Raw genomic sequence first — 23,265 nt, forward strand, 5'->3', positions numbered from 1 at the left:
CATCTCAATGTGAAAATGGAGTGATGCAAATTAATATGCTAAGTGAGTCATTAGGGTTTTTACATTTTATTTTAAAACTAAGGTACGTGATATATGTATTCCATTTTATAGAGATCAGATCTTAGAGCATTGTATTCCGTGGATAACAAGGGTAGGTTTTTATAAGGTTCGGCCTAAAATCTTTATAAAAATTTTGAGATTCCAAATATCTTCTTTTCATAAAAAAATACATCATGTCGAGCACATCTACATAGTCATTTTAACTTTAAATATCACTCTAAAATCAAATTTGTATTTGCATGTTTAATTCAACTTCATTTTTGAGTTTTTAATTTTATTTTAAATCAATTTTTTTAATTCAATTATAGTTTTGAACTTGAATCTGAAATTCTAATTCGATTTAAAAGTTTAACTTGAATTTGAATATAAAAACTCAAAAAACCATTTAGTAAAATTCACCTAGCATGTTTCAATCACTCTCAAAATGTGACACTTAAATATCATAGACGTCTTTCTCATGTTTTTGGTTTTGTTATCACAAGAATTCATTTTAAGGAAAAAAAACAAAAATTTAAGTATATTTTTTGTCATTTGTTGCCCATTTATATTAATTTTTCTTATTCCTCCTTTCATGTTTTAAATTCCAAATGCTTCATGCATCTAAACATTTCTTAAACACTCATTTTTCGCTTTAAACTTCGCGCATCACTTCTCACACCTACCTTTTACTCAGGAAACTATGAGATGAACCCCAACTTGAGCTTGGGTTAAGCTCATGGTGAGAAGACTTAGGCTTGAACCACACTAGTCAAACTCAAATTAGGCTCATCTAAAAATTAATACATATTCTTAATGTTAATAACAGCAAGAATTAGACATATAACTCTTTTTCCAAGTAATGAGCGCCAAGCAAACTATTCTTTATTATCCTATCTGACATAAAGAATACAACATACACACAAGCCAACTTGAGCACCCCTTGAGCAAACTATTCTATTATTATTATTATTATTTATTAAAAGCAAAAGCAGAATTGCTTACCATATAATATATTTTAGGAGCTCAAACAAGCTTAGTTGAGCCAAGTAACACAATGCTCCTGCTTGAGTCGTCAAACCTTCACTAGCACCTTGTGTTGAGACGTTGCAGGTTCAAAACCCAACGGTATAGTTGTATAACTGGTAGGGGTATATTAGATTCTTTAAAAATAGGTTGAAATGAAATATTTACAAAATATATTATGTTGGATTTTGATTGAAATGAAGAGCCTCCAATACATTAAGCTGCTATTTATGCCTTACCTGGCAACTTTATGCTAATTGGGAGTTACACATATTACCTATGTTTGGATGACAAAGGGCAAAACTTTTTTTTTTAACTTGGCTTTGCCTAAATCTCTCTTTTTGTAGTTTTCTTCCTGACTAGATGAAAAAAAAAACCCTGAAAACATAGTTCTCTAGTTGTCAAAATTCAAATTAAAAAAAACTAGCCATTTTTTTTTTTTGGCAATCCATGAGTTGGATCATAGTTAATTTGACTCCTACCAATCATACCTTATCGTACTATCTTACCCATTTTTTTTTGAACTATGAACGTTTAAAAATGGCCAGTAATCGTGTATTAAAATAAAATTTAGGCCATTTTTTTGGATGTACTATCCAATGAAAAATTAAATAAGACCAGCCATTTTTCCTGGTCAATGCATGTTTGGTAACCTCTCGTGATACGAATGAGAATGAATCTCATTTACACAACTAACCAAACATTAGAAAATGAAAATAAGAAGCAAAATGTGATTTGAAATCGCATCGGTAGTGCATCTCTTGCTATTTCAAATCACAAGGTGGAATATGTGGTTCGAAATCACATGACTTCAAATCTGTTATTCTAAATCACACGAGATGCAACCAAACATGCCATAGTTCTAATATGGTAATAGAAGATAGGGTGGGGGTAGTTGAAGGGTGGAGCCCTAGCCTAAGAAACCGGGTCTTTATATGAAAAATCTGGGTTTGAACAAGTTTGGTAAGGGCTATGTTGGTTGGTAGGAGCTGTCATTGCACATCTCCCTGTGGTGGGATGTTGCAGGTTGATGTAAATCCATCCTTGGATTTACGAAGAAGCTACCCAACTAAGATTATCTCTACTAATTATCTAAGAAAATCACAAAATAGAAGAAAATTGCAGGAAGTAAAGAGAAAAACAAGAAATTAAAAGAAAAAAAAATAACTGATTTATCTCATTCAACTACAAAAAATATTGTAACGCCCCAAAATTTTAACGTAAAAATATAGCTAATTTTTATTTTTAAAGTGAATGATGATGATAATACAACAATCGAACTAAGCACTAAGGAGTCTGCCTGAACGCAAGCACAAGCATATATTAGCCCACTATAACTAAGTTTGAAAAGGAGATAACAAAAGACAAGAACCCTTTATCAAGAAAAACATGAATACAACATAAATATTTATTTTGATTCTGGTTAGAATTTTGGGCAAGTTACAAGTATTTCAACTCAGCATGAGACCAAATTCAATTCTCGTATTGAATTTGGGTCCAAATCCAAATAAAAAATCCTAAATCTAAGACAGAAATAAGACAATACCGTTCATGAATTAATTTAAATTATTTATCAATGAATTGTTTGTAAACATTATTAATAAAAATAATAAGTTTTAATATCAATAAATTATTTTTTAAAACAAATCTCATATCTAAATAGTTGCTTCTTGGAACTACCCATATCATTCTCCAATCGCTCCAACTCATGTAGTCGTTACCTGAATGGTTATGATATAGAGGTTAGACTCATCGAGCCTCAGTAAGAACACAATAACAATGCATGTATATACAGAATCAAACATACATTCTTTTAGAACATGCGCAATGCAACATCATATCATAATACATTCAAATAGATAACTATAACAATTAAATTCATGTAGTATATTTCAAAACATGAATTTATCCATGATTAAGCATTTGCATTATTTGAGCATGTTTTCAATACAAGTTTAATACACAAATCTACTCAAGTGTAAGGCTTTTGTTTATTTTGAAATATCTTTCTATGGGTATTCATATGACCAGACATCAAAACAAAAGAGCCCACTTAATGTTTATTATGCCATGTATTTTATTTTCTTAAGTGCCTCTATTAAATCGGTCCCACTGTGGGCAGTTCATGATCGAGAGTAATCCTAGTATATTTCAAAACATGAATTTTTTCATGATTAAGCATTTGCATTATTAGGGCATGTTTTCAATACAAGTTTAATACATAAATCTACTCAAGTGTAAGGCTTTTGTTTATCTTGAAATATCTTTCTATGGGTATTCACAAGACCAGGCTTTGAAACGAAGGAGCCCACTTGGTGTTTATTATGCCATGTATTTTATTTTCTCAAGTTCCTCTATTAAATCGGTCCCACTGTGGGCAGTTCATGATCGTGAGTAATCCTACTAGTGGCAACAAACATGATGTACCCTACCACTTCTAAAGAAGACATGGACATACCCTCTATGACATATTAGTAGTTCGACCCCCTAAACTCTAAGGACTAGGTACCAAATAAGTTTTTTTTACTCTAAACGAACAAATGTGGTCTATCGAAGTATGTACAACATACCCTCTCTAAGGTAAGTCATATACTAAATGGGTTATTGAGACTTATTTATTAAAGGCAAGCATTCAATTCATTTTATAATATGTGTTATCTATCATTTGGCCATTCCTAATCAAATAGTCCAAGTATCCCCGCTTATCGCTCTAGGATAATTTTCTAGAATTGCCTTTATAGCAAAAATATTATATTATCTATTCATGGCAGTTACACAGTTTATTAGCATATTCATGTTGATAACTCATTTAATATGCCCTTGGTACCTTTAAACCAATTAAACAATGTATACCCTTGTTTACCGCTATAGGGTATATATGTTATGTGTGCATATATTTTCTTTTTACAACTTGGTGTACTTTTAGCATCTCATTGGTTCTTTTCAACCACTTGCTCTTTTATGAGTGTTTTCATGTGCATGCATACTTTTCATAACATATTTGTGCACATATGATACCATATTTGTTCTTTTAAACTACAAGCTCATTCATTAGTATTCACATGTGCATGTATTCTTTTCATGCCTTATAACACTTTAACATAACATCATGTTATATATTATAACATCACATTGCAGATCATAACATCATGTTGAACATTATAGCCTCATAACAAAATTTAAAAGCTTAGCATTCAAAAGATGTTCACTAAAGATAGCACAACCACATGGCCTCAATAGGCCTATATATTGTTCATCAACATGATACATGCCTACCTGGTTCACTTATAGAGTCATGTCACATTCATCTAGTTCACTTTTGGAACCAACTCATTCATTCAAATACATAATCTTCTGATTCATGACTAATAATATAGAATTTACCTATCATTAGAAATTATATCATAAATTGCATAGAATGATTTAGGCTATCAGGTTTTAACAGAAGGATATTAAACATGTTATATGCTTACAAGCAAAAACTTAAACCCTAACTCATTACATATCATGAATTAAAATTCTTACAACATAGACTTTTTTTTGTTCACAAAACAGTCTTGTTCAATTATATTTTTTAAATAAAAAATGAGTCACAAATCACTTAAAACAAATTAGATGCTAAATTTTTTACTGTGGGTGACTTGATATGTCTGTTTCATACCCACAAAAACCTAAAATTAAATTCGATTTCAATATAGAGCTAAAAATCCCATAATATTTGACATTTATGTTATTTTGCAGAACGTATTTAAAAAAATTATAGATTCTAGACAAACTTTCATGAATTTTCATTTTCAAACCATGAGAAATCTGTAATACCTATAAATTTTTCATAAATATTTAATAATTAAAGAAAAATTTTATGTCTAGAATTTGAGTTTAATTTTATTTTGGGATTTAATTTTAGTTTGTAGTTGAATTTTATTTAAGACTTAATTTGAATTTGAATTTGAGTTTCAATTTGAATTACAATGTGAATTTAATTTGGATTTGAGTTGAATATGAATTTGAATTTGGGATTTATTTAAATTTAATTTAAAATTAAATTTAGATTGAATTTCAATTTGAATTTAATTTAAAAAATTAAGTTAGATAGAGTTTGAATAAATTAAGTAGTTAGATCTATACGGTGGGTTGGCCCTTCTTATGTGGACCCCTTATGCTTTCCTTACTTTGTTCTAAAGTCAAATTAGTTCGTTAGTTGCCTAATTTTGTTAAGAGTTCTCCAAAGCTAATGAGTCCAATAGTATTTTATTTCATAAATAAGACTAATTAACTTAGATATCTTATAGTTTGCAAATTATCTAGAAATTCTAATTATCTAAGATCTTTAAATTCACACTTAATACACATAAAATTCAATTAAAATCCAATTAGGATAGGAATTAGAGGAGTTTTCTTGTGGGATTAAGAAACTCCATATCAAGCTTTAAGAGGGGTTATTCTCTCCTTCACCCCACACATCCCCCTTTGGATTTTTTTCTATCTCTGAAACCCCTATCCCCTATATCTCTCTCCCTATTCTCCTTCTTTCTCCTATACGCCCCTCTCTTTGAGAAGACAAAGTTAGTGTTGGTGGTAGATGCACTTCGGTGGTGCATACGTAGGAGGATTCAAAGTTTAATTTGATATAAGTGAGTACCCTAGTTAAAAAAATTTGTATTTTGAGATTCAATCTTAATTTCATATATGAGTTTGGACTTATATCGGTTGTTTTTTCATATTTGCAGCCTTCTTTTGGTCGTGAATGATTTTGGGAGTTATTTTAAACGTGGAAAGGTGTAGAACACAAGTTTTTTGTGAAAAGGTATGGAAAATCTCTACAAATAGGTTCATATCTAAGATTGATTCATGTGAATCTAGTCCTTGATTCAAGTTTATGGTTTAGAACCATGGATTAAATTTATGAGTGAGTTTTGCATTAATTTTTATGAAGTTATACAAAACAACACCATGAATGTAGTGGTTTGAATTTCAGATTAACCCAACTTCGATTCTTGTATTCTTCTATGTGTTTAGCATGATGAATGGTTAGATTGTCACATAAGAATCTAATCTAAGGAAGATCTGAGATGCTTTTGAGTTTAGAGGCTTTAATGAACCGACATCTTTTTTTTTAAATCATTTTTAGAAAAAATGTGTTCTCTTATGTAAAACCATTGGATCTTGTATTTGATTCATGATATGTATGATATTTTTGCATTTTCAACATGTTTAGGTGTGTAAATGCAGTAATATAATGTGTGATTGATGAATAAAAATTGTTGGATACATGTTCTTGGTATTTTTAATAAAATATATAAAGTTTTGATCTATTTGCTTGAAGACTGCATGTTGTGTATTTTTATTCCAACCAGCCTTAAAGAAAAATCTGGTTCTACAAAATGGTAAACTTAGAAATTTCAAAAATTTAGAGAGATATTTCAAACATATGAAAGCAATTTTAAAGAAAAAATTAGGCTCAAATGAGTTTCTGGTTGGGAGATACGACCTCTATAAATCGACACTGAATTTCTATCTTGATAGAAAAACTGCATAGGCCATACTTTTTATAAAAATCATAGTTCTTAATATATTTTGAATTTATGACTAATATTTTTATGTGTTAGTTTGTATATTGAAAAACACATGATAAAAATATCATGCCATATTTTTTTATGGTTTAAAAATTAAATTTCATGTAATATTATTCTAGAATATGTAGTTTCTGAAAAGTGTCAAAGAACATAAATAACATGTATTATTTGTTTTTTAATTCTATGTTGGAAATGAATTTTAATCTGGGTTTTTTTGAGCTTGTGTCAAACATACCAAGCTAACCTCAGTAAAAATCTTAGAATTTATTTCATTATGTGTGATGCATGATTGATGTTTCATTGAAATAATTGAACTAAACAAGATTGTTCTGTGAACAAAAGAAGTTGGTGGTTCCAAAATTTTTATTCTCTAATTTAGAATGAGTTTGGGTCTAATTTTTTTTATACAACTAATATATGTGTAAATCTACAATAAAAATCTTATTGCTAAAATCATTTTATATAGGTTATGACAAAATTTCTATTGATTGAGAAATTTTATCATAACAATTCTGAATTGGGATTTTAGTTATGAAAGTGAACCAGATGAACATAGCTTCATTCTAGAGTTGAACTAGATTGACACACTACCTGTATGAGCCTAATAAGGTTATATGGTTGTACCATCACTTGTGAATATAATTTGATTTTTACGCTGTAATTTTTTATTATAATGCTAAAATGAATTGCCTGATATGTTAATATGCTTGCATGATGTTATGAAATGCAGTATAATGTTACGATATGCTTACATGTAGTATGATATAAAATATGTGAAGAATGATGATATGCTTATGTGCACTGAATACATGATTGAATGTATAATGGTATGCATATACACGAAATGACTTACGTGTATCATGTTTGAATTATTGTATGTTTGTGCTTGAAAGGTGGCTATGAACCTTGTGTGTGAAATTTTTTGTTTATGCATGCATAATAAGAGAATTAATTAAATGAAGTGAAATATGGATTAATTTTCTTAAGGCTTACAAAGAGAGTATAAGCGATATTATAAGCTCTGTGGAAAGTTGTTTTTAGCACGAAATATTGTTTTTTCTCTTTCACAGAGAGAGAAGACTAGGCTACCACTGCAGCCGCAGAGTGAAGTATGAACTTCAGCTGAAGAGATTTCTGATATATCAGGTTGGTGGGTTGAGAACTCTCTCGACATTTGATCGCCTCATACCTTGATACCAATGAAGTTGTGCAAGGCAAGGGCCATTACAAATTAGTTGAAAATACACCTTGGGTCGTTACCTCTGATCTAAAAGGTTTGTGTAGTACCAACAAAATATGTTTATTATAGAAAAATAATTTTATGTCGTGCATGTAATTAGAGTATTGCATGCATCATCTAAGTAAGAAAAGATAATAATAAAGATAAAAAGTTACTCATACATTAAAAAGATGTTTAATTATTTTGGTAAGTTCATGCATTGATTAACTGTTCATGCATAAATGTGATGTAAATGTATGCATTGTTAAATATTATGTAAATGATGTTCTTTAGATGTACATGTGTTAATTGTCAAATTATATTTAGTTTTAATTAATGCATGTCATAATTAAGTTATTAAATAACTAAAATTATTTGAACATATCTTAGTCTGTGCATTGTTTGCATAGATTTTTTCATACTTGAAAACATTGTTCTCACACTAAATAATTTTAATATTTTAGGTGAGGAGGCTTGATTGGATAGTTTCTTTTCAGACTTGACAACTAGACTAGTTGGGGGTTTGACATTAGACTTTAAGATTGACTCATTGGTTTTGAAACTATATGTTATGAACAATTTACATTAATTCAATATGAATGATGATTTTTAAATTTATAAAATTTATTAGATTACTTGAAGATTTGATATTGTGTCTATAATATTCTCGATTTTATGTTTTTCATGTTCTTTCTATTTTCTTAATAAAGGGTTATTGTCATTGGATGTATCTTTTTCAAACGGGGTTCTAGAAGGATATTAAATGTTAGCGCTTGCACACAAGCTGACTCCCTAGAGCTTGGTCCAGTTGAGATAAATTTTGTCCAAATTGAAATGTAAACCAAATTGAGATAAATTTCATCTTTATTTATCAAAAATCACTAAAAAATCTCATGTGTTATAAACAAAACAAAGAATAGAGTTTAGGGAGGGAAGGAAGATGCATACACAAGAAAATAGGGTTTAAGAAAGGAGAAGGAAAAGATAAATCAAGTTCAGAATAATTAATCAATCAAGTTTTCTTTCCCTTCTGCACAGGGCTCTTACTTTTTTTATAGATGAGGTCTCCCATATCCTAATCCAAGTAAACTACCTAATATGATAAATTGCTAAAAAATAAAAACTCTTCTTAATTATCTTAATCTAATAAAATTTGAATATTGAATCCAACAAGATCCATTATAAAATGATCTAAATACTAAAAAAAATGATCCGAATGATAAAAAAATATAAAAACATCAAAGTAGATCCAACATATCCTTATAGACCCGAGCAGAGCCGGACCTGTAAAGAGGCCAATGAGGCTTGGGCCTCAGGGCCTCAGGGCCCCTGGGCCCAAAAAAAATTTAGGGGCCCATTTTTAAGGCCAATGAGTATTGTTGAGGTAGTTTATATAAATATTTTATACATTTTTATTTAATATAATATAAAATATTTGGAATATTATATTTGTTTAATGTGAATGCAAATTTTATTGTTATTTTGATTCTTTAAAAAAAATTGGGAGGCGCTGTCCCCGAACTCCTACTATTAATAGGGGGCCCATTTTTTCCCTCCGCCTCAGGCCCCATAAAACACAGGTACGGCTCTGGACCCGAGCTATTGCATCACAGGAGAAAAAACCCAATGGTACGTTGATTAATAACTGGTGAGGGTCTGCCTAACCCCAGCTTGCCTTAAAAAAAAAACCTGGATTTTGACTTGGTTTTAGTAATAATAGCATTTACCCAAATATAGTTTTGTAGCGTCTAAACATATTTACGTATCCCATGTGGTAAGCCGGGTCTTGTGTTCCGGTAGGGGTTCCCCTAACCCAGCTTGCCTTAAAAAAAATGTTTAGAAAACCTGGTTTTGACTTAAAAAATTTGGTTCGGACATAAAACTTGATTTTTTATCAGGTTTCAAGTATCATCCAGAAATTGTGATGTTTAATAAAATTAAATGGTATCTTAATAGGGGTCTTCCATTAATTGGGCCCATACTTGATGGGGAACATGACGATGATAGGACATAAGTGGTAATCATTTAAAAAGTTGAGGGCGTAAGCGATATAATCTGTTTCATCGAAAAAATAACAAGTCGGAAAACAGGGAGCGGTCAAGTTGAAGCGCGTATAGAATGTCTGCTCTTTCAGGTAAGAATAATGAAAATTTTAATTTCCAAAAATTTTAAAAATAAAATAATAAAGAATTAGTTACACATTTACCTTTATAGTCACAAAAAAAATGACACTGTAGAGGAAACATTATTTAATTAACTATATATATAGGAAAGATATTCTAGGGCGCAATTGTCATTGACTAAGAAGAAGCGTACATCCTGGTAATTTTTGATACTCTACAGGCAGTGTTGACTTCTTACTCGCGTCGGTACAAAATTGAAATTTTCGAGACTTTTTTTCGTTTCTTATTTGTCATCTTATAGAAGCGGCAGATTCTCAAGGACGCTCAGAGGAAGGGCACATTCGTCAATAGCCAGAACTGGTGGGGGCGTATTAGTCAGTCCTGAGAGAATTGATACTCGTCGTTGGGCACGTTTGGCCCTCATTTAATGGCTAACGAGCACAACGCGGTCTACTCACAAAATATGATACCCGGGCCGGATGGGGTTCAATCAGTGAGTGATGGAAGTGGACCAGGGCGGGGCCGGGAGACAAGGTCTTCACTCTCGCCCAGTCTAAAAAATCCTGCTTACGACGAGACACGTAAGAAGGCGTTGTACTCATTAAAAATAAGATGAGAGAGAATCGTTTACGGTGGTTTAGACATATTCGGCGAAGGCCTAATGATGCTTCAGTTAGAAGGATGAAAAAATGAAAAAATATGTTAGTTAAAAATGATCGGGGTAGGCTTAGGAAGACTTGGATAAAGATGATAGGAAAGGATATAAATGTTTTGAACCTCACGGAAGATGGCATTGGATAGAAATGATTGGAAGAGAAGGATTCATGTGAAAGACACAGAATGATTTTCTTTGTTGGTTCATATCGCCGACCCCAATTGTTTTGGGTCGAAGGTGTACTAGTTGTTGTTGTTTTCTCGATCTAAACCGAGCTAGGTGGGGGCGGGTGGGGTTCTATTTTCCTTCAATCCATTGCCATCCTGAAGAAGGATTGGGGATGGGGCAAGGGGGGGATCGAGATAGGGATGGGATTGGGGGCGGGGTGAGGAAAAGTCGTAAGTCTATTCCTGCAAGGGTTTTATTTAGCCCCTTAACAACTTGATAACGACAGCAGGAGCCTGGCTTCATTGATGGCTTTTTGAGGCAGTTTCAGGGGTAAAGTGGTCTTTAAAACGGGGACATCGGCGCTTACTAAATCTGACGGTTCAGGAGATGCCGTGGAAAGGTAAATTGGTCATAGGAAAAGGGGGGCAGGGGCGTCATTAAAATTTTTGAGAGGAGGGAAGGGGATTCAAAACTGCGAAGTAAGGGAGTTGGTGGCAACGGGGGAAAATGGAAATGATTGGCCTTTTTTTTTTTTTGCCCTTTTGTTCCGTTTCCGTTATGGTTTCAGTGGGTGCTTGACGTTCACATATCTACGTAGTGAGACGTGCGGTGGGGATTGAATAAACACCGACGATGGGTTATATGCTCTGTAGGGAGAGCATCGTTTTCTTTGCAGTTGTCCCCCACCAAACACGACTCTCTCTCTCTCTCTCTCTCTCTCTCTCTATAGCGAAGAGGGTCCTTTAACACTTTATGTTCTTTGTTTGTACAGTTTCTAGAAATTAAAAATTTCAGCCCCCTTTACTTCCCTTTTCTTCTTTTGCAAGTTTGTACCTCTCTCTCTCTCTGTGGGAGTGAGCTGGCCAGTGTAAAATAGTGTAGAAAGCGACAGAGCATAAGGGATTGGAGATTGGTGGTGAGAATGGGAAGGAAGGAGGAACAGGAGGAGGAAGTGAAGGAGAAGATCAAACAGGTCATCCGCATCCTGCGCAAGCACGGACCCCTCACTCTCAAGCAGGTGTTCTCTCTCTCTCTCTCTCTCTCTCTCTCTCTCTCTCTCTCTCTCTCGTATCACCACCACCACCACCACATGACTTTCACTTTCTCTGTGAAGCAGCCACAGTTTCTCACTGATTATAAGATATTTGCATACATGTAAGCTCAAAATAATGATGCCTTACTTTCATCCGCTTCAACAATTCCGAGCCTGATGTGGACATAGGAATGCATTCTCCCATAATTGATGGTTTCATATTACGACATTCACCTAGGAAATTTTCTCCCATCTCTTCCCTTTTCCCCTCTCCCCTGCTGCATTTCTTCCTTCGATTACTGGCCTTCTCTCTCTCATGGCTCATGTCTGTGTGTGCACAGGAAAAGTTCTGTAGTGATGCCTGCATACGTCGGTTCCTCAATGCCAAGGGAGATAACGTGAAGAAGGCTGCAAAGCAGTTGCGGTCATGTCTTGCCTGGAGGGAGAGCATTGGAACAGGTACTCTCTCTCTCTCTCTCTCTCACTCTCACTCACACACACACACACACACACACACATTAGAATCTTGCTTTTCCCCGCATTTGAAGTTTAAACCAACAACTGTGATATGGAATCGACAAATATGTCTCTGTCGCTTCTTTTGAACTGCAAGTAGACCAAACTGAAACCTTGAATTATTAACGTTAGTAATTATTCGTACCCATCTCTTTTCTCTTTCCTGTTTACCCTCTACCTTTTTTTTTCTCTTTCTTCACATATTTTTTTGATTTGAAAACGCAGATCATTTGATAGCCGATGAGTTCGCCACCGAGATATCGGAAGGAGCGGCTTACGTGGCGGGGCTCGACGATGAATCCAGGCCGGTGGTGGTAAGTAATCGACGGTCAAGATCAAAACTCCAGACGGAGAAAAAAAGAAAAACGAGTTTCAGTACTGGTTGTTCTGATTTATTGTATTCCTTGGAACAAAATTTGCAGGTGTTCAGGTTAAAGCAGGACTACCAGAAGCTGCACTCCCACAAAATGTGAATATCTCCTCATACCCATCTCTCTCTCTCTCTCTCTCAACCTAACCTTTCACTTTTTTATTGGGTACTTGAACGTTCAGGTACATTCAGCTTCTGGTTTTCACGATGGAGGTGACCATGGCATACATGCCAAGGAACGTCGAACAATTCGTACTTCTATTCGACGCTGGTAAGCGAAGCACGGAGAGAGAGAGAGAGAGAGAGAAAGAGAGTCATAAAAAATGGCAGTGTTGTGGTTAAGTTGCCCTAAAAATAGTGATCGAAAGGTATTATTATTCCGTGTTGCTTTTGACCTTTCCCAGACTGACGATGAGGTCCCCCAAACAGAAATCTGACAGTAAAGTAAGTAAAAGGGAAGTTCCCAATTCCCAAACAAAAACCATAGCCACCACCCCCTCACACCAAAAGCAAAGAGCTCAGAGAAAAAACAAATGGGCGTTAACTGACACATTGCACACTTTGGTTTGGGTGGTTGCAGGCTGCTTCAGATCCGCGCCGGCGTGCTTGAACATGGTCCTGCCCACGCTCAACATCTTGACCGACTACTACCCTGGCAAGCTGGCTCGAGCCTTCATCATCGACCCACCTTCGCTCTTCTCATACCTTTGGAAGGTTTGAATATGATTCCCTCATTTGACCTTGGTTCGGTTCAGTTGGTCCTCAAGTGGGTATGGTTTCTCTTATGATGGGCCCCATTGGACCTGGGTCCAAGACTCGGTACCAGCTAGCATCGACAATCAGATCTGTGTTTGGTCCCACCTGGGTCTGAACCAAACCAGGCCCGTTGACATTGCCAGTCATATTGGGCTCGTGTGAACTAATCAGGGCTCAGGGTCGGGTCAGAGTGATCCGTCTTGGGAGTTTGGGTCATTTGGATGTTGGACTACGCTAAAATAGTGTCTTTTGCAGGGCGTCCGTCCCTTCCTTGATTCGTCAACAGCTACATCCGTCGTATCCTCACTCGACATCGACTCGGTGGCCGACGCGTACGACTGCGACGAGTCTCCCTTCTCCGTCCCCCGAACCGCCTCTCTTCGATACGACTCGACTCCAAGATTCGGCAGCTCGTTCCGGTTCTCCTTCACCGTTCCGCCCCACGACTCGCTCAAGCCGTGGCATCTCACCCGCGCCGAGCCGGACCGCAAGCAACCCAATAAGAGCGGCAGCAGCGTCGTCAAGCCATGGTGTCTCACCCGATCCGATCTGGACCACCGATATGAACCGGGATCGCTTGGTCCTGCTCTCGTATCGCCTCTCAATGCCCGATCCTTGTCCTTCGCCTCCCCGGCCGCAAGGACGCTGCGCAGCAGGCCTACGCCGGACAGAAGGAGCCTTCCGTCTACGCCGTGTAACGTGCGGAGCGCGATTGCGTTGTCGTCTCCGTTCGTTGGCGTCTCGGCGATCTTCCGGCGGGATTCCGGCGGCCGAGTCCAGCGAAATGCCGATGCGTTCCGGCGGTGGGTGCGTTTCTACCGAGCGCCATATGATGAGCTGTCGTACCGGGCAAAGATGCGGCCCCCGCTCGGAGGGCTGATCTCCATCGTGTCCCCTCATCTCAGACGCCGCCCAGGCCCACACAAGAAATAAATTCTCTCTCTCTCTCTTATAAATTTCTGAATTTAATTTTTCTTTCATAAGTTTCCAATATTCGTGTTTTGCGGTGCTAATGTGTTTATTTGGTTAGTCCATTACTATGGTTAATTGTGAATATTTATGGTAATATTATTATTAGCTCGTACCCTCTCTTCACTTTTTTTCTATCATACCTCATAAAATATTTATTTATGGCTTATGAATTCGAGAAATAAAATCTCTGGTGAATTTGGCTTCACCTGATCCAGCTCAATTTTGCTCGAGTTGAACAAAGGTTGTGTTTGGGAGTTTTCTTTTTTTGTAATCATAGATGTCAGCAATATTTTTAAAAATAGTGTGATTTTATTGCACCACATTCAAATAAAAAGATAAAAATCCTGATAAATCTTGATATTCTCAAAATATTAACTTTTTGAAACATTGAATGACTGTCCGTGATCTACATTTTTTATACTACATGACCAACCAAGCTCATGAACTCCAAACATTTCTCGTAATGACAAAAAAAATCATGAACTTTAGTTCTTCTCTCAAATATGCATGAAGTTGTAAAATTTCTCTTACGATCATGAACTTGGTCACTTCTAACGTGACTCAAATGTAACATAAGGTAGACAACGGTACGACTGCGTTTGATTCAATGGACAAATTTCGCCTGGTGGCATTCCTTGGAAATATAAGGAGTGGGAATTGAAAGCAGTCCCCACTGGGGCCGCTTGGTTCTCGTACATCAAACGTGAGACAACACCCGAGCACGTGTGCGCCCCACCATTAAAATGCCCTTAGGTGTTGATTTGAAGACGCTAGAACAAACTCCACTGATGTGTCGGTAGCTTTCAGAGGTGGGCAAACGAAAGGCAGGGTGGATCGTAAAGCCCCACAGTTTTTTTCCTTGCTTGCTTGGTCAGGGTTCCTCGTCATAAAAAAAAAAAGAAAAAGAAAATGTACAACAAATTTGATGTGTTTACCCAAATGCCTTAACCGATGTTCAATTTTCGCAGGTTCTCAAATTTTTGAAGACCTGTTTATGTTTAGCACAAGTGAATTTCCCTCGATTTTCGCATGTTCCGTCGCAACACACTTTCATCTTGCTAAATCTCACAAAAAAGTAAAATTTGCACGATATTTCAACAGAAATCATGAATTTCACACAAATAGTTTGATTATCGCGACATTTTTTTCAAAAATATGTTACTTGCAAATTTTGTCGAGAGTTTTGTTTTCGGGGTTGTGAAAGTCTTTCTTTCGATACAAAATTCATAAAAAGTTTGTGGAATTCATGGTCTTTCACATGCAACAATGCAAAATTTTGTTTTAACATGTGAATTTGTGTATATATATAGGTGATTAGAGTATAAATTTCGTCAAGAGTTTGACGTTGATTGTTACAAAAGTATACTTTAGATGCGGAATTCATAAAAGGTTTTCGGCATTTGATGCAACTTTTTCAATAAAGCATTTTAAAAATATATTTTCAATAAAAACGTTTGTGCAAACTGTGCATCAAATAATAAAAACTGGTTTACACTAGTGGTGAAGTCCGGGTTAAACTCAGGGAATGAGAAAAACACTTTTGTACCCCACACAATACTATTTTTTTGCTTTAAAAATAAATTAATTAATTAAAATAAATAAAAGGGAGTATTGCCCTTTGTAGAGGGCTTACAAAAGAATAATAAATGATTTTATTATAGACTCAAATGAATTAATAAATAATAAAAATCTTAATCTAAAATAAAGAGAAAAAACGTTCTTTTATGCTTGAGCTTTTTGTCCTTTCTTTGTTTTCCTTTTTTTTTATTGTTGGTGTTTAGAGGGTTCCCTGAGGGCTTGAAGGACTTTTTGAGGAAACATTTTTTAGGCTTCAAAGAGCTCTTTCGAAGCTCATTTTGGGGCTCACTGTACATCCAAACGTTCTCCTGTAAAAATAAATAGATGAAACACAAAAATACGAGAGAAAACTACAAGAAAATCACAGGTTAATTTTAAGAAAAATCACAAAAACACTAAACAACTACGAAATACACTACACTAAATGACAAAATAACATAACTAATTCTATAACTAACATGAAATAACTATGAATCAAACTAGCTAGAGGACAAATTAACATAGCTAATTAACTACTTAACAAAAAACAAATTATAGAATTAACTAAAAATAAATAATAAGAAAAAAACTAAGCTAATTAACTAATTATCAAAAGAAAATGTGAACCATAATAAAATAAACTAATTTAACGTGAAATACTATCCTAACCAAATTTAAAAAGAAAGTTTAATTGACTAATTAATCAAATAATAAATAAACCTATTTACGAAAATCGATAATTTAAGTGCAAGAATATAAAATCAACTAATATAATTAAACTAAATTAAATTAACTAATTAATTTTTAACTATTCTAATGACATAAACTGAACTTAAACTAATTGAATTGCTGAAAAAAATACAGATTTAACATGGAATTAAAACTAACTAATTGTAGGAAATAAACTACCTAAATTGGCTAAACTAATTCTATTCAGGGAAAATGATAATCAATTAATAAAAATTAAATTAAATCTAATTGTTGAAAATATAAATTCTGGAAATAAAAATAAACTAAACAAATTACTGAAAACAATAATTTTATCTACTTTAATTTAATGAAATAAATAAATAAAAGAACCAGTTAACTATCTATTCTAATTTACCGAACAAGTAATCTAACTATTCTACAATTAAAAGAAATAGCAAGAATCAATCAATGCGACTAATTAAACATGTTAGAATACACTAACTAAGAACTAAACAACTAATTAATTGGTTAGTAACTACAGAAAAATGTCAGCTTTATATGAACAAAAAAATTTAAAATAATGAGAAAATTGCAAATACTAAAGAAAACGTTATTCAATAGAATGATTATTCCACTCTAATTCTAATTAAACTAATTAGCTAAAATACAGAAAATAACATGAAGAAAACCCAGAAATTAAATTAAATACATGATTATCTATCTTGGCATGTAAATCAAGAAAATTGCTTATTTTATTATTTTTTATTATTTTTTCTCTTTTTCAAAACGATAAACAATGGATATATGATATGCTAAAATTAAATCATGATGCAATATGCCATGAAAATAATGAAAATCTAACTACAATGCATGTTATAAAACTAACTATGGAAAAGGGGGAGAAGAAGTATACCTTGCGGCATACTTCTGACGGAAGGGTTGAGAAGAAGAAGTTGGTTTACCCGTTGCAATCATACGAACTTCGCTCTCTCTCTGACAAAGGGGATGAAAAGAACCGACACAAACGAGGTTTAGAAGAAAGAGTGAAAAACATAAGAAGCAAGAAGACGGAGGTAGTCAACTGATCGATCGTATAAGGAGGAAAAAGAAAGGCAGAGAAGAGATAGAGAGGGGGGCACATACTACACACAAAAACATTTTCTTTGGTCATCAAAGATTCTATTTATAGTGTGTAATTAGGTTTTGAGAAATTATTTCAAAAAGAGTCCAATAAATTTTTAATATTTCCAAAAGGCATCTCCTTTAAAAAGTAATTTCTAAAAGCTTAATTATTCTCCCCTAATTACTCCAACAAGGCTCAAATTTGCTCAAATTCCAATTTAAAAAAAAATATAAAAACCTTCACAAATAAGCATTTTTAATCAATTATCGCATATGTTCATGCATGAAAATATATGAATTTATGCATAAGAATTATGCATGATCAGTATTCATGAAATTTCGCATAATACTGACTTTAAGCGATACAAAATTTTGTTTTAGCGTGAAAATTTACCTTTATATATATAGGCATTTGAATTCATTTTTTTTTTCATTTGTATGTAGAAAGAGCGGTAACCCCTTTCCCTGTACCCATGCAACAATTCTTGTGAAAGATTATTCATCCCATTCTGACGCTCATCGGCTTTCTCAGTTAGTTTTTTCGCTCAATTTCAACAATTATCATTGTTTTCAAACTTTTTTCTTTTTCTATATATATGAGCAGTTAATAGCCTTGTAGTGTTTTTGTTTGAATGTTGTTGTGGATTTATTATGTATGTTTCTCTGTTATAGATGTTTTATTTTTGTAACCCTATGTTTTATTTAATATTTGGCAACAAATTTATCATTTAGAGTTTACTATATTTAAGGTTTATAATATATATATATATATATATATATATATATATATATATATATATATATATAGTCAAACTGGGGTTAGGTAGACTCCTACCTATTCATTGATCTAATACTTGTGATTTGTATACAAAAAATTACCCTTTTGTCAATGGGTGCTAGTCTAGCGGTTGATCTTTTCAAATCTTGGTTATTCTCCTTCTCACAAACTATGTTAAGTTTTTAACCAAAAAGTGAGTTTTACAGTAACTGTATGTAGTGTTAACCTTATCAAAACTGTATAAAATATGTAAAAGATTTATAAGGCTTATAATACTCGATGCTAGATGTTCATTTGAGTTATTTCTATGATTACTTTTCCTTCCAGTCCAACATTCTTTAGAATTTTTGGCCATGTTGACCATTCCCTATCTTTCAACTTTTCATACTTTGAAAAAGTATTTAGCTAGTGGTTTTTAATGAATTAATTCTTTGTAATTTATATAGTGTTTTTCAATAAACTGCTCCAATATCATATATCTGTTGTGTATATATTTAGTATCTTGCAAAAGTTACTATGTATAGATGTGATACAAGAAATGTAATGCCCCAAAATTTTAACATGAAAATACATATTTTTTTTTTAAAATTTTGATTCCAATATGAAATAATGCAAATGACTTACCAATAGCTACTTTTCAATCGTACCAAGTACTAGACGACCCACTTGAGTGCAAGCGCAAGCGTATTTTAGTCCCATAATACCAGATCCAGTTCAGAACCACCAAAGATAAAACCAATTTGATTACATTATATATAAAGTAAATACTTTATTAAACAGTGAAAACATATTTTCTTTTGGTTAAAACCTTAGGCGAGTTACATGTCATTCAATTACCATAAGACTGAATCGAAGGGTAAAAAAAATTACCAAATTAAATTAATTCAGTCCTTAAACCAATAATCAATTAATTAGAGTAGATCAAGTCTCAATAAATTATAAATGGTTTTAACATAATCCAAAAATAAAATCTCAGAAATAAAAATATCTAGCTCTTGACACTGACGCAACATCATGTCATTAACTCGACTTCTCAATCCGTACCTACATGTTTCATATATAAGGCCAGACTCATCAAGTCTCAGTAAAAAAATACAATAACACAGTGTACATGAATAGAACCAGATATACATAGAAACATACATCCATTCTCATAAATATAATAAGTAGTTATCTCATTAAGAACATGATATCAATTACAAGTAACATATCACAATTCTACTCAAGTGCAAATATTAGATTTATGTATGAACATTGAATTAATGCATGTACTTACCACTATGAATATAATATCTCCATCCATAAGTGACTTTAGTTTATTTTATTTAGGTATTCTTACTTAAATAATGCATGCAGTGCATAGACAATATGCACAATCTATAATTATTTCGATATCCAATATCTGTGGGTACTAACACAGATCAATTTCTTTGATCAAGGTAAAGCCTCACTTGTATATTCAATCAACTTGTGACTTATTAACCTGACCTTGCAACTTTCACCAGTGCTAGGTAATGGACAAACTTTATCGAAAGAGAGCTCACAACACTTCTAACTTGATATATTAGACTTCGCTCAGTTGAGCTATATGCATACCACCCTGCAGTTGCAGTGGCAGTATTATCCCCTATCTCTATGGTGGAGGATGAGCTGATGATGTCTTCTTTGCATCGTACTAATCTTAAAGTTCAAATTCAAACAACATAAAACAATCATTCTTTCAATTTTTGAATGTGCAATGAATGATTTTGCTTACTATACTAGGGTGACGGGTAGCTGTAGAACAAAACCAAACTTTTGGACCACTTGCCTGGCTAGTTGTCGCTCAACTTCATTCATATTGTGTAATCAAATATCCCTCCCTATGAGGCCCTTCACTACCACAACCACATCCTATTATCCTTATCCACCATGTCTACATAGGGGCACCACATTACCTATGATAACATTTTATTCATAGTTAGTCCTATATCATATTATAGAAAAAAATGTAAAAATTATTTCAAGAATACTTACATGTGATATGGTCATCTTGCATAATTTTGCAACGCAAACTTTTCTTTTGATATAATGACCCAACCCTATTCAATCATTCCTACCCTCATCGTTATGTGAATGTTTCTACACTGCAATACTAGAAAATTCAAGAAAAATATCATGTCATAAGGGCCTTCCAATAGATATATGCTCCCATATCCAAACTTGCAAGGATTAATATAAATTAACACATAGTGTAGTATATCAATAATTTCTACATAATGTTTGAATATAAATCAAAAGTTAAAGAAAAATGAAAGAATAAATACCTCTAACAACATCAATATTTCGACAATGTTTTTTGCCATTTCTGCACTCTTTCAAACTTGCATATAGATGTGCAAGTATGACAACTCCCCATGCGTACTCATCAACGTGATCCAATCAGTTCAACTTTTCTAAGTACAATCTATGGATCGTCTTTCCACCATTGTTGTTGAATATACGTGTCAAAAAAGTAGAGTAAGAATAATCTCACATTCATGTTCAGACTATAAGTGCCCTTTTCTCTAAATCTGGGTAGCTTCTCACTTAAACTCCATGAAACGGTAGGGATCACAATAGCTGGTTGACCATCGTAATTTGAGCTTGTCACCTTCAAATGCACTCTCCCCTGCTTCTAGGAGCATTTAACCCAAGTGCTTGAAATCTTCTCAATGACATCAGATCACAGGCTCCCCGTGACACTTAAATCTAGTGATTTGTGTCATATCCTTCAATGTAATGGTCATCTCAATGCATATGTACTAGAATTTGTTTGTTGATAGATTCTAGAACTGGACAACAGACTCTAAGAGACTATACCCAGTGTTCCACGGTGTGATCTCCAAGAATTTTTGGAAATGCATCTGATCCAGCCATTCTTCACGTTCTCTATCAGTACTTGAAACCACGTGTACTCGAAACAAGTAGAATTGTTTCATGTAAGATGATGGACCCTCTGAATCTTCTCCATGTGGATCCTGTATACACAAACCAATATAACATTTTAAAGATTGAAATAAAAGATTTAATCTACTTGTCCATAATAAAAAATCATACTTACACACAAATAAAGAAAAGTACCTCTAGATGAGCATCAAAACTTATTGGCCGTTGCGCCCTTTTTCATGGAGCATGCACTATCTTCAATCCATGAAGAGGAGGAACCTCTTGTGCACTCTCTAGCCCAATCTCACTCTCGTCCACTTTCTGCAGACCCTCCACAATTGCCTCAAGGTTTGGTAACTCACTCTCTTTCACTTCCATGCCCTTACTCTCCTCCACTTTCCAACCCACCCTCACATCCTTTCATTGCTGAGGTAGCTCCTCTACCTTTGTACATGATATTTCTCCTCTATTATCCACCTTGCATCTTTCACTATCTATCTCCAACTTGATCTAGCTGGGGATTGAGGTTAGCAACAATCTTAGGGTGAACCAATGACTTAAACTTCTTCACCAATGGGTCACCCTCTTCCTCCTTAGATGCTTCTGAGGTTGTGGATCCTCTTTATTGTTAAAAAACAAAAATAAGAGTTTTTCTACTTCAAAAAATTGTTTTAAACATGGGTCCAAAAAAATAAATTCGAATTTAAGAATATGCGGGGTATATTCTTCAAGATTAAGAGCCTTTCCTCCTCCGATGATAAGGGATCAATCTAACCAGAAACTTTTGATCATTATATCTGGAGTGGCGACATTGTAGTGATTTGTACCTTTTTGTGAATCCTAAACAAAAGTGAGTATGGTGGTGGAAATCATCGAAACTCAAAAATAACACAAGGCAAACAAATACAAAATGTTAGATTATCCAAAACATAGTCAATCACATTAAATAACTGAAAATAAACAGAAAAACAAGAATCAAATCTCACTTCGGGCTTAGGTAGCCCTTCTTACGATTGACAAGCACGGGAGAGTGCGGACAACACTTTGACTAGGTGCGTGCAACACTTCGGTTAGACACGAGCTCCAAAAAATGGGTAAGATAGGGATCCAAGTTATAGACTAGGGTAGTCAGTCAGGTTAGGTTAGGTTTTGTCAAAATTTGGGCAGAGTAACAATGCTAGGAGATTTGGAGATCAGATGTTGAAATAGGGAGGGGTGGCTCCCTATTTATAGTTTTAAGGAAGATCCGAATATGTTTTCTTCGTATTTTGGATCCTTCTAGATGAACGATTATTGGACGAATAGGTTTGAATAAAAGGTTGAGATTCGTCTAAGGTTTGTCGCCTTGGATGAGGGTGTTTTATCAAAGGAAGGATGGAGGAGAAATGATGGAATTTTCATTCTAATTTAGGTAAATTGAGAGGGCAAATCATGCTCAAGAGGCACGAAGCTGCCACCTCCACCAACTGTGCACCTTCACACCACCTTCAGCCAATAATTTTGTTGGACTATTCGAGCAACATCCACCTACTTTGCCACGACGTAAATTGTTCACCATTATAGGAATATACAACTTTTTGAGGTAGGTTTTCTAACACAAATTTCATGGTGCTATGTAATATTTTTAATATATATTTATGCATGTAGATCATGTGGAATTATCTCAATTTGAAAGAGGTTACTCGACTCCGTGAAGCACAGGAGTCGACTCAAGCAAGAGTCGACCCTTGGTTGCTTCACAGGGTCACTAGTCATGCCCAA

The 23,265-nt window shown here is 34.1% G+C and overlaps 1 protein-coding gene across 1 annotated transcript; it reads left to right on the forward strand.

Annotated features, from left to right (window-relative positions):
- Positions 1-11,482: 11,482 nt before the first annotated feature.
- On the forward strand, positions 11,483-14,573 carry LOC149815936 (uncharacterized). The gene is made up of 7 exons (XM_089989730.1): positions 11,483-11,821; positions 12,178-12,295; positions 12,578-12,666; positions 12,775-12,821; positions 12,905-12,993; positions 13,303-13,436; positions 13,734-14,573. Exons 1-7 carry the CDS (start codon positions 11,726-11,728, stop codon positions 14,409-14,411), a joined length of 1,251 nt encoding a protein of 416 aa, XP_089845856.1. The 5' UTR covers positions 11,483-11,725; the 3' UTR covers positions 14,412-14,573.
- Positions 14,574-23,265: the final 8,692 nt, after the last annotated feature.

This window comes from Nuphar pumila, chromosome 15 (assembly GCF_984573655.1).
Source record: "Nuphar pumila chromosome 15, dmNupPumi1.hap1.1, whole genome shotgun sequence".
NCBI classification, from domain to species: Eukaryota; Viridiplantae; Streptophyta; class Magnoliopsida; order Nymphaeales; family Nymphaeaceae; genus Nuphar; species Nuphar pumila.

What these genes read in the sequence shown, in the direction of transcription:
- LOC149815936 (XM_089989730.1), top strand. Translation starts at nt 11,726, where the DNA reads ATGGGAAGGAAGGAGGAACAGGAGGAGGAAGTGAAGGAGAAGATCAAA. An exon ending in AAGCTGCACTCCCACAAAAT is followed by an intron (nt 12,822 to 12,904) that starts GTGAATATCTCC and finishes TTGAACGTTCAG; the next exon opens with GTACATTCAGCTTCTGGTTT. An exon ending in CGTACTTCTATTCGACGCTG is followed by an intron (nt 12,994 to 13,302) that starts GTAAGCGAAGCA and finishes GGGTGGTTGCAG; the next exon opens with GCTGCTTCAGATCCGCGCCG.